Source organism: Rhipicephalus sanguineus, chromosome 1 (assembly GCF_013339695.2).
Source record: "Rhipicephalus sanguineus isolate Rsan-2018 chromosome 1, BIME_Rsan_1.4, whole genome shotgun sequence".
NCBI classification, from domain to species: domain Eukaryota; kingdom Metazoa; phylum Arthropoda; class Arachnida; order Ixodida; family Ixodidae; genus Rhipicephalus; species Rhipicephalus sanguineus.
The window spans coordinates 16,956,114-16,968,238 of NC_051176.1; the positions used below are offsets into that span (position 1 = coordinate 16,956,114).

The 12,125-nt window shown below is 47.6% G+C and overlaps 1 protein-coding gene across 3 annotated transcripts in view; it reads right to left on the reverse strand.

Annotated features, from left to right (window-relative positions):
- LOC119389691 (serine/threonine-protein phosphatase 2A activator) overlaps positions 1-12,125 on the reverse strand; it is a 332,541-nt gene that overhangs the window by 305,191 nt on the left and 15,225 nt on the right. For all 3 annotated transcript variants that reach the window (XM_049413688.1, XM_037657064.2, XM_037657057.2), the window contains one exon: positions 6,645-6,770. In XM_049413688.1, coding sequence (XP_049269645.1) covers positions 6,645-6,770 — 126 coding nt within the window. The remainder of the gene's footprint in view (positions 1-6,644; positions 6,771-12,125) is intronic.

Genomic DNA, 12,125 nt, shown 5'->3' on the forward strand with positions numbered 1-12,125 from the left:
TCAGATAGAAAAATACTGCTTATGAAATAACTACGTGCTTTTAGGATAAACCACTGCAGCTACAAACGCTACGAAGGGTAAGCTTCCTGTCGCGCCGTAAAAAACTGGCTCGAGAAAATCAGTTGTCGGTCCCTTTAATGCATCGGCCAGTTTGGCCTACATAGCGCATTCCACAGGTGAGTGGGATCCTATACACCACACCCACATGGCAATCAACGAATTTTGTGGCGTGCTTTTTTGTGCAGCCAGCCTTCTCAGCCCCATTCACACGACTGCACATGTGTGCTAGCTTGCCAGGTGCCGAAAAAACAACTGAAATGCCGCACTGTGGTTGTGCCGTACGTGCATAACCTCTCCCATCGCCTCAAGAAGGTGGCCAGGAAGTGCGGCATTTCAGTTGTTTTTTCGGCACCTGGCAAGCTAGCACGCATGTGCAGGCGTGTGAATGGGGCTGAGAAGGCTGGCTGCACAAAAAAGCACGCCACAAAATTCATTGATTGCCATGTGGGTGTGGTGATAGGATCCCACTCACCTATTGAATGTGCTATGTAGGCCAAACTGGCCGATGCATTAATGAAAGGCTGAGAGAGCATCGCGCAGCTGTCAATGCATTGGCGGGGGGTGGACATTTGGCAGATCACTGCCGTAGGTGTTCCTGCACGCCTGGCTTTGACGGCACCCATATTTTGCGCAGCTTTGCTGCTCAGCAAGCGCGCGAAATCTACGAAGCATACTGTATAAGTTTAGAAGCTGACAAGTGCGTGAGTACGCCGTCACTGGCGTTGCATGCAAAAGAGATAGAGTATCTGAAGCGACATTGCAGATAACAGTGTTAGTAACTCCGTCTGCACCTTTTTGAATGTTGTGCGCATGTCGGTACAATTTCATCATTTTTGTGTTAATAAATTCTCAGCTGATGTCTAGCGCCCATCCTGTCTACGTGTTCCTTTCTCTTGTGTTCGTTCCACAGCGCTGCCAAGATGCACAAGTTCCACACCCACCAACTAGCCCAAATTTCCGTGTTGAATAGTCAGTCTGAATGCGGTGAGTAGCGGCAATGGTCATACTAAGGGCGGGCGAATTAACGTCGAACAGAGAACGATGCCGGTTCAATAAGGTGAGTAAATCTTGGCTCTGGGCTGCTGTCAGATCAGGGCTTATGGTTGTCGACAAAGGTGTGGAAGAGTTGAGTGGCGGCGTGCTTGACTCTGGTAGTTCTTCTTGATGCAGTAGGGCAACAACTGCAACGGGATGAAGGTCAACCGCACAAGTGACTGTTGATCCACAGGGCAGCATTAAGGGTTCGGGGGTTTGATTTAGGGCAGTAAGCAAGGCAGACCCATGAGAGAAGCGAATAAGCCCTGGAATAATGAGAATGCCTCGATGTAGGGTATTACCGTAAGGTAGCACGAGAACGTCACCATCCACAATGTTGTTGGAATTAACGCTGATTATTCTGGATGGCCAAAGCACGTAATATGAGGTGGTGACGAGGCAAATGCGTCCCTCGTATTCAGGCAGAAAAGAGTCGGTGGCATTGAGATGTACGAGGAGCTGACGACAAGATATAGAAGCGGACGCAGAACACAAGAAGTCCCACCCCAAAATGAGTGCGTGGGTGCACTAATGGAAAACAGCAAAGACTATATGATGACGAATACCATCTATGCAAACATGAACCGTACACTGTGCCAGTAGGCGAATGATGGCGTTCGTCGCTGCACAGAGAGATGGGCCGCAGTAAGGCGTGGTCACTTTTCAGAGGCCAGAACAAAAGTTAGCGTGAATAATCGAAATAGCAGCGCCAGTATCCACAAGAGCTTCGACATGTACACGTTCTATTAACACTACCGTATACTGCCGATTATAAGTCGACGCCAATTATAAGTCAACCCCCCAACTTGCAACCCCTTCTAGGGGGAAAAATAAAGTTGACTCCGAACACAGCCTCATGCTGCGGCCATAGCTCACCAATAAGTTTTTCAGAAGAAGGAGTGATGCAAAGAAACATTTATTTGCCCGTGAAACATTGCTTACAACTCGTCGTCGCTTGAGAGAAGGACGCAGTCACGGTCATTGCCATCGTGTGAGCCACTGCTGCTGCTCACCGTCGGAACGGCTGCCGGTGGTAGTGAGATGCCACACGTGGAAAACGCCGCGCGGACCATGTCGGTTGGCAGTCCATGCCAGGCATCGTTGACCCTAAAGGGGTATTCAGACGGGGGAGAAATGCTCGGGGGAGACGGGGGGGTTGCGGATCACATGACCGCGACGTCACGAATTAGCGAGTGGGCGTGACCCCCCCCCGCGCCTCCTCGGAGGAGACGGGGACGTTTTCCCCGAAAGGACAAACAATCCCCCGGCGGTGGGGGATATGGCGGAATTTCGGGCTCTTGTTTGGCCACATTGTTGCACTTGCTCCTGCAGAGAGCGGCAGTGGGTGTCCAGTCTGCAGCTGGATGGTCGTCTGCAGCTCGTCAAACGGGTAGTGCAAGCCACCAGAGTAGTCTAGTAACACTGGTCTCCCCCTCCGTTTGCCTCGTCTGTGTGAGTGGGGGGCATTTGTGGAGACTTCTCCTCGCGAGTTGACGTCACTAGGCTCCGCCTTTACCCCCCGAGCATTTCTCCCCCGTCTGAATACCCCTTAAAGGAACGCCGTGTAGCAGCGCACGCGAAGATCTTGGTCCTTTGTTTTCTCCATTCCCTCACGCACTTTTCCGACACATCAAACTAGCGCCCTGCTTCAACGTTGCTTTCCGACTCTGCGTAGAGGATCGCTTGCCTCTTGAAAGCAGCGCTGTACTGTTGCCGGCGTAGCGGTGGCACCTTGGCGTCCGTTTGGCAGCGTCGCAAATCGCGCACACCACTGCTCGCAAGCGAAGTGAAATGCAGAAATGGCAAACAGGCGTGAGTGCAAAAAGACGCGAATACACTTGTGGGAGCATGTGACTGGTCATGTGGTTTAGTTCCCCGCGAAGTGTTGCCAGCCCACACAGTGCTGCCAGCTTTTCTGTGGAACGCCGATGGTTTGTCAACAAATTGTTTCTACAGTTGAAACCCGCAATAACGAAATCTGCGGGAAAAGCACAAAATTTCGCTCTTGCGGGAATTTCGTTGGCGCGAGAATGCGGCAGAAAAGACATGGAATTTACAAAAAACACATTCTATTTCCAAAAGTACGGAAGTCTGCTTTGGCGGGCCTTACCATGCAGCAATTTCATGCCTCTAGATCGGGAACCTCGTTTGCCACGGCACAAAGTTCGCCCCATGCACTGGTCAGTGACGGCGGCACTGCGCTGTCACCAGTACCGTCATCAAGTGCGCCTACAGGCGAACCTTCTTCCGGCTCCGCTGGATCAGCGGAGAATCCTGGACAGCAGGCTGCACGCAACGCCTAATTCTTCGGCAAAGTCCATTTTTTTCCTGCCCTTTTCCACCTCACTGATGATTGCAGCCTTACCTTCCAGCGTGATAAACTTCGGCTTTTTCGTTGGAGGCGGCATCTTCGCAGGCAGCGAAATCGGACAAAGCAATCGCAACACACAGTTCATGTTGTACCAAGCAACCAAGCAAACGCTCCACAAATGGCTCCACACACGCGACCATGTGCACAGAGCCAAGCCAGCGAACGAAACTCCATGAGGAATGTGGATTTGGCTACGCAGTCCATGATAACGAGCAGGTGTTTCGGCAAGCCATCATCATCATCATTGTCGCCAGCTTTATGTTTTTTTTGTAAACAATGATGGCGGCTGCTTCTCAAGTGCACTGTAGCGATAGTTTTGCACAATTTAAGTGTAGCATGAATGCATTTCAGCAGTTTTCGAATATAGTTAATGTTGCGAGAGTAGATTATTTGCGTACTCGTGTTTCAAAAATTTCGTTAATGAGGGACTGCGGTATGAATATCTTTCGTGGTCGTGAGTTACGAAATGCATTGAATCCTATAGGTGTTCGCCGGTGCTCCGAAAATATTTCGTTGCGGTGAGAATTTTGTCCCTCGGGATTTCATTATCGCGGGTTTCGACTGTATTGTATGAAAACAAAACTGCAGGGCGCATCGCAACATAAATTCCTCTTTATTCATTGAGCATCGTTCGCCCTCTATCAAAGGTTTGACATGCTGCTTTCGAGACCGTGTTTCCCAAGCAGTTCGCATTAATGCCGCACGGCGGTGATTTTTAAACGTGCTCCATAGTTTCGCCTCGTGTGGTTTCGCTACAGTTTCGTGATCGTCGTGGCAGATCGCAAGAATGTCCGGCTCCGGAAGCGACGCGCGAGCGTTGGGAGATAGCTGTTGCCGCTGACTCCGCTGCCTCTGCGGCTGATGTTATCGATGCGTCGAATAGCAGGAAATCCGAGGACGACGACCTTTCGTTGGCCCCCACAGATAAGTCGACTTTACAATTCCGCGTATAGGTCGACTCCGATTATAGGTTGACCCCTGAACTTTGGAAGATCATTTTATGAAAAAAACATCGACTTATAATCGGCAATATACGGTAGTAAGTTCGATGGTCACTCTGCAGGAATTGTTGGCTGTCCAGTGGATGCAGTTTCTCCTCCTAAAACTGCATTGGGGAGTTTTCCGAGTGGGCGTTCGAGAATTGGGAGGCGGGTCGCAGAGGCGACACTGAACGGCGACGTGGAGATGGTGACCGGCGGCGAGACTTACGAGAATTTCCAGGCATGTAAACACTGTAAGGAGGAGAGGGTGAACGGCGAAAGGAAGAGTGGTAAGGCGTTCGTTGGTAGCTCGTGGTTGGACGGACGCCCGCGCATTCTCTGGAGCGTAGCCACGTTGCTCATCCTGTTGGCGCCGTCTGCAAAACTGAGAGGTGTGTCCTCGGTAGCCACAGTAGTAACAGATGGGTTGAGGAGGTTGCTGTGCGGTATAATAAGGCTGTAGACGCATCGGCGGTGACAATGAAGCCACAGGTGCATGGTCTCCTGGTGTAGGCTCAGGAACAGGGGTGGGTGCAGAGAGTGCCGCAACGTCGGCGTACGTTGGCACCTGACTAGCGCAGGGTCCCTTGGAACACGTTAGACGTGATGCGGACGCTATCTCTTGCTTAATGATGTCTCGTAATTTGGTTGGAGCAGAAGGTAGAGGAGATTGTCAAGAGCGGGAAGAGCAACACCCATGAAGCTCTTCATGAACGATGTCGCGGATCAGTGTACGTAACGACATAATGCAGCGCTAAAAACACACACACCACAAAGTAAGGAACACAAACCGACGGGACAGGCGCTGCATTATGTCATTCAGCAAGCACCAACTCGCCCAACAACACGTTCTTCTGCAGTGTACGTAAGTCGAGGGCCGCAGGAAGACGAATGTCCGAGGTGCCGTAGCATAAGCAAAGAGACTGGAGTTCATCAAGTAGCTGGCAAATTGTGATGACGTCTTGAGTGGTGGCAGGATTTTGCTTAGCAAAGGCGTTAAAGGCGACGGTGTTTATGCCTTTAATAATATGGCGTATGTGATCGGTCTGGGACATGGCGGAGTTAACATGCATGCACAATGCAAGGACATCCTCAATGTACGAGGTGTACAATTCACCGGGCAGTTGAATGCGTTCAGCCAGCTTCTTCTTCACTGCCTCAGCACGAACTGTGGGGGCACCGAAAATCTGACGAAGCTGCTGCGTGAACGTGTCCCAGTCGGGAAGATCTGGCTGATGGTTCCAAAACCAGGTTTTCGCGACATCACACAGGTAGAAGGGGACGTTCCGCAACTTCTGTGGGTTGTCCCACCTGTTCAAGTCGCTGACAAGGTCGAAGTTTTGTAGCCACAGGTAGAAGGGGACGTTCCGCAACTTCTGTGGGTTGGCCCACCTGTTCAAGTCGCTGACAAGGTTAAAGTTTTGCAGCCAGTCTTCGACGTCATCCGCTCATAGACCAGAGAAGACCGGGGGATCACGCTGGCGGCTGTTAATGGCCAGAGCGGAGGCTGAAGGCGAAGGCTCTAGTGGGCCGGTGGCATCGGACATTTCAAGATTTTCTTGAGCAGGCATGGCAGGTGGTATTACACGACGACCCAAGCAGAGCTCCAGCGAGATTGTGCGAGAGGACTGGGGGATCGAAAAGCACCGTCTACCACTTATAAGGAACCGCTTCATTCAAGTCGAGCTCGAGGTGACACACACTGATGATGACATCTACAGATGAGGAAGTTGTACAAATGATGATATGTCCAGTTGACAAAGAAGAGTCAGTGACTGCGCTCACATTATTACTATTTGGTATTTTATTTGTGGTCGCATTACTCCAGCTGAAGCAAGGAAATGGCATAGTATGCAATGTGCTCCCCCCCCCCCTTTGAGAAAACTCCTGGGTGCACTAATGCTGAACATGTTCATCTTCCATCCACATTTTGCATGTACATGTTTTTCTAAATACATTGGGAGTAAGCAAAAACCGAAAATGTGACTGAAATCAGCTGCCAGTACTACTAGGCACGAATGTGCGGAAGCTCTCTCGGCTGCCAAGATGAGCGATCCTGGAGCCAGCTTCGCTGCAGACAAGCAACAACCCTACAGCTCTTCCTTGTTTTTTGACTCTGCAGCTGCACGTAATGCCAAGTGCACGTAAATTATGTAAGAGGGAGCTGCAAAAACCTGCTTGGGCGAAACACCACTCACGGCTTGCACTTGCTTGAGCCAGGTGCGAAAGGCAGTGTTGCCAAACCGCTGGGGTTGATCGACAGGAGGTGTCTCGTGGACCCACCTGTCCAATGTCTCCAACACAGACAGCAGTTTTGCCGTCACCTGCAGTTAAGCCAGAGTGGCGGTCCAGCCATTTAGAAGCAATTTTCAGAGCGCAGTTACGGAGAAATTAGCATTTGGTGCACCTCCTTATGAGGGAATGCTGTTCTACAACAAAGAAAAACAAGTCAGGGAGCAGCTGTCAATGGAAGGACATCATATGTTGCAAGCTGACAAGAAACATCTGTATACCACTGCTCAAATTAGTAAGCCATCGAGATAAAAGTTATATAGCCAGGCGTCAAATTATTACAACTGCACCAGAATACTGTTGCATCATTAAGCATAGAGAGCTAGTAAAGGTCTTGTGCTTCTTGCTGAAAATATTATATGAGTCACCGTAACACAGGAAATGAGTATTGAGGCATTTCAATAGTGCATTTATTAAATGCACTATAATACGGCAGGGCACTTAATCAATGGTCATGGCATCTATGGTTCTTGGTCAAGACATCGACATTTCCAACCAGAAAAACTTTGTCGTTGTAAGAACCTTAGTTGATGACTGCATCCCCGTCACTGGAGGAACGTACTGTGGCTATCATGTTCCACAATTATTTAAGGCACACAACAAATGTACATGGCCTGAGCAAAAACGGGGAATGCACACAAAAAAAGAGTGTGTGTCACTGCAATACAGATATTTATTTTGTATTACAGTGATGCATATTTGGCATCAAACTAGGCAGCAGATTCAATGGCAGCGGCCATATTCCAATAAAACACTTCCTAGCCAACGAACTAAACTGAACTGAATTCATTCATGTCTATTGCCACATCAACGATTCATGCCACAAAAGTAACCAGGCAAAAATAGCTCATTTGGGCATGTCACAAAATACCGTATAAACCCGTGTAAGGGCCGCACCCGTGTAAGGGCCGCACCCCGTTTTTTTGAAGTGCATATTCTAAAAAAAAAAATCCGCGTAAGGGCCGCACCCACACTTTCCTCAACCAATACGTATTTAAAATGCGCGCGCGCGTAAGCTTCTAGGCGTAGTCGATAGATGGCGCAAGAAAACGCCTTAGGCTAAAGTCACTGGAACGGGAAAAGTACCGCGACCATCCTGCGCGCCGCCATATTTGGTCCAGTGGGGCCAAAGCGGCGGCGGTGCGGTGTTGATTTCACGTGGAGTAACGCATGTTTTACGCATTACGTGCGCTTTTGCAGCCCCGAATGAAGCATACCGTTGTTCTCTGACTGATTAGGAAAGAAATAGCGGCAGTTTTCACTTGCCTACATACGCACGCACGCGTACTAACGCGATAAAGAAATGCGAACTGCGCGGCGTTTACGCGCTCGGCTGTCTGCATTTATTAAATGCGAAGCATTTCTTAGCGAATTTCTGCGACTTTGTACGTATCTATCTATCTATCTATCTATCTATCTATCTATCTATCTATCTATCTATCTATCTATCTATCTATCTATCTATCTATCTATCTATCTATCTATCTATCTATCTATCTATCTATCTATCTATCTATCTATCTATCTATCTATCTATCTATCTATCTATCTATCTATCTATCTATCTATCTATCTATCTATCTATCTATCTATCTATCTATCTATCTATCTATCTATCTATCTATCTATCTATCTATCTATCTATCTATCTATCTATCTATCTATCTATCTATCTATCTATCTATCTATCTATCTATCTATCTATCTATCTATCTATCTATCTATCTATCTATCTATCTATCTATCTATCTATCTATCTATCTATCTATCTATCTATCTATCTATCTATCTATCTATCTATCTATCTATCTATCTATCTATCTATCTATCTATCTATCTATCTATCTATCTATCTATCTATCTATCTATCTATCTATCTATCTATCTATCTATCTATCTATCTATCTATCTATCTATCTATCTATCTATCTATCTATCTATCTATCTATCTATCTATCTATCTATCTATCTATCTATCTATCTATCTATCTATCTATCTATCTATCTATCTATCTATCTATCTATCTATCTATCTATCTATCTATCTATCTATCTATCTATCTATCTATCTATCTATCTATCTATCTATCTATCTATCTATCTATCTATCTATCTATCTATCTATCTATCTATCTATCTATCTATCTATCTATCTATCTATCTATCTAGCCGCCCCCGACATTGTGCTGTCCTGGCTGCTTCGTTAATTGGATGTACACCAAATTTGGTATGGCATAAGATGACTGTATGACGAATACAAATTACAGGTGATAACATGAAAATAATGACATGCATGCCATGTACGGCATGAGTTACATGCCATGCTCATGGTGCACTCGCGGTCGCTTTGATAGCTTGATGCACAACAAAATTGGTATGGCGTACGTGACAAGAGTGTATGACGAACATAAGTGACTGGTTATAACGTGCAAATCATGAGAGACGTGCCATGTAAAATATGATTTACATGACATGGTCTCGGGGCGCTCGCGGTCGTTTAATGAAATGCATATATACCAAAATTTTTGTCGAACTATTTATGTATGACGAACGTTAGTGATAGGTGGTAACATGAAAATCATGACTTCCATGTCATGTACGGCATGACTTACTTGCCACGCTCATGCTGCGATGGCGGGCGGTTCGCTAGCTTGAAATGCACCCAAATTGGTATAGCGTGAGGTGACTGTATGGCGAACACGAATGACGAGTGGTAACGTGAAAATAACAACAGGCACGACATTTACGGCACGATTTGCATTACACTGTCTTGGCGCGCTTCCGGCCGTTTTGTTAGCTGGATGTATAGCAAATTTGGTATGGCATGACATGGGTGCGTGACGAACATAAATTAGAGGTCATGCGTTGTATATACCAGAATATACGCACGTTTCATTCGCGTTGTGATTCAACATGCATGCATGTCAAACATGCAATGTATGGTGAACTAGATCTTACATGACATGCGTACCATTATTTTCATGTTACCGCATGGTATTTATGTTCGTCATACAGTCACGTCAAGCAGTACCGATTTTGGTGCATATCAAACAAGCGAACCGGCCGCGAGAGCATCATGAGCATGGCATGTAAATCATGCCTTACATGACATGCGTGCCATTACTTTCATGTTACCGCAGGGTATTTATGTTCGTCATACAGTCACGTCAAGCAGTACCGATTTTGGTGCATATCAAACAAGCGAGCCGGCCGCGACAGCATCATGAGCATGGCATGTAAATCATGACTTTCATGACATGCGTGCCATTATTTTCATGTTACCGCCTGTTATTTACGTTCGCATTACGGTCACGTCACGCAATACCGATTTTGGTGCATATCAAGCAAGCGAACCGGCCGCGAGAGAGCATGGCATGTAAATCATGCCTTACATGACATGCATAACATTATTTTCATGTTACCGCAGGGTATTTATGTTCGTCATACAGTCACGTCATGCAATACCGATTTTGGTGCATATCAAGCAAGCGAACCGGCCGCGAGAGCATCAGCCATTATTTTCATGCTACCACCTGTTATTTGTGTTCGTCATGCGTCAGGCAGTACCAATCTGTAGGAGTCAGTTTTCATGGCGCGCTGATCATTATATGTGAGCCCAAAGGCGTCAATTTTACGCCAAACATAATAAAGAGCCGCCCGGCAATGTTATTGTGCATGAACCTCCTGCGACAACCACGCGAAACAAGCTGCACTAGTTCAGGGCAGGCGCAAACATTCCCCGAAACAACATTCGCGAATTCTCAATGAAGCGCTTACCCCACAAAGGCGGGTATCAGTCGTGGGAACAAATTTTTCCCGCCTTATTCTGTGCAGCCATACAGCCCGTCGCTTGGTATCTTTTTTCCCGCTGGGAATGGCAAAGAGGGCCTTGCCCGTTTCCCGCCGGTTGCTGCACCCAAAAGCGCAGCACCCGGGCATTCTTCGATGCCTCGATAGGCGTTCGATGAAGTTTCAAAACGATACGGGATGTCGTAATGTTCCTGCACGCTTTCCTTAGCCTATAAAAACAATCGCCCTCCAAAGCGCCGTGCGTCTGCGGCCGGGAGACACTAGCGAGGCGAGCGAGCTGGACCATTTGTGTGGCGAAGCCGCCGAAAGGGCGCGGCGGCGAAGAGAAAAGGAACGCGGTACTTTTCTCGTTCTAGTGACTTTACCTTAGGCCAGGGCATCGGTTGATGCCCGCCCGTTACAAAGGGTGAGGCCATAAATCCTAATCCTAACCTAATCCTAATCATATTTTTTTTAATTTTATTCGTGTTAAGATGTTCATGAAGGGGGCTAAAAATTTTAACTTTTTTATTAGTATTCATAGACCCGCCAACTAAAGGTTAAAGCAGGATTTTATCTTTAGCTTCTCACATCTCTATACAAACGCGCTATCGGCGCTATCCATATCGGCATTAGCATCACCAACTTTGGCATGGCGTTCGCGTTGTTCGGTTTGTGCAGTTCAGCTATAGACGGTTTCGCTGTTTGTAAACAAACTGGCGAGCACCGAACGGCCTGCCCAAGAAGACTTCCGGTGCGCCACTTCCGGTAATACTTTTTCAATGGTCCCGGCCGTACTTCCTGGTGTGTTTGAATTTGTTGCTCTATTATTTCTGGCGCATTCCTTCAGATGTGTTTAGAGCGATGTCTAGCGTCTGCATGAAGGGGCTCGACGACGTCGCACGGGAGAGGTACAAGCAGAAACTGCAGCCGCGAGGAGAATTGCCTGATCCGCTGGATAAAAAATTCGTGCAATTCGGCTTTTCGACAGGAGCCAAAAACCTGCCTTTTATCACAGCCGCGGACACATTTATGTATATTCGTCTAGGCACACAACCTCACGATAAAACGCTTATTACTCCACCTGTGTCACACCGGGCACTCTTGATAGAGATCGGCGCCGATCGGAATCACACGCAATCCGACGTTTTCGGTGTGACTGAGATAATATAGATGAATGTACTGATGAGATGATGTCAGGTGCGGCTGAGTCACGCGAACTACTATTGTTTACTCACGAGTACAGTATTCATGAATCCAACTTTCAAGTTAACCCGCCTACATCTACTGCCCACACTCACACCGGAAGATGATTTAGCTAGAGTGGGGCGATGTCCATTGGCGGCAGGGGCGGATCCAGGCGCTTGCTTTGGGGGGGGCGGTTGGTTGTTGGGGGGGGGGGGGGGGGGGGGGGGGGGCGTTGCCCAACTTTAAAACTTCACGTTAGTAACCAAATGCTCATTATTTTTGTTCTCAGTTGCATTGCTCAGTGCCATTTCATTATCTAAAATTTCGCATATTTCCGCTAAACATTGGGGAACACGTATCAGTGTTGTTGGTAAGAGGAGGGTGAAAGAGGGAAGGGTAGGCCACCTGCT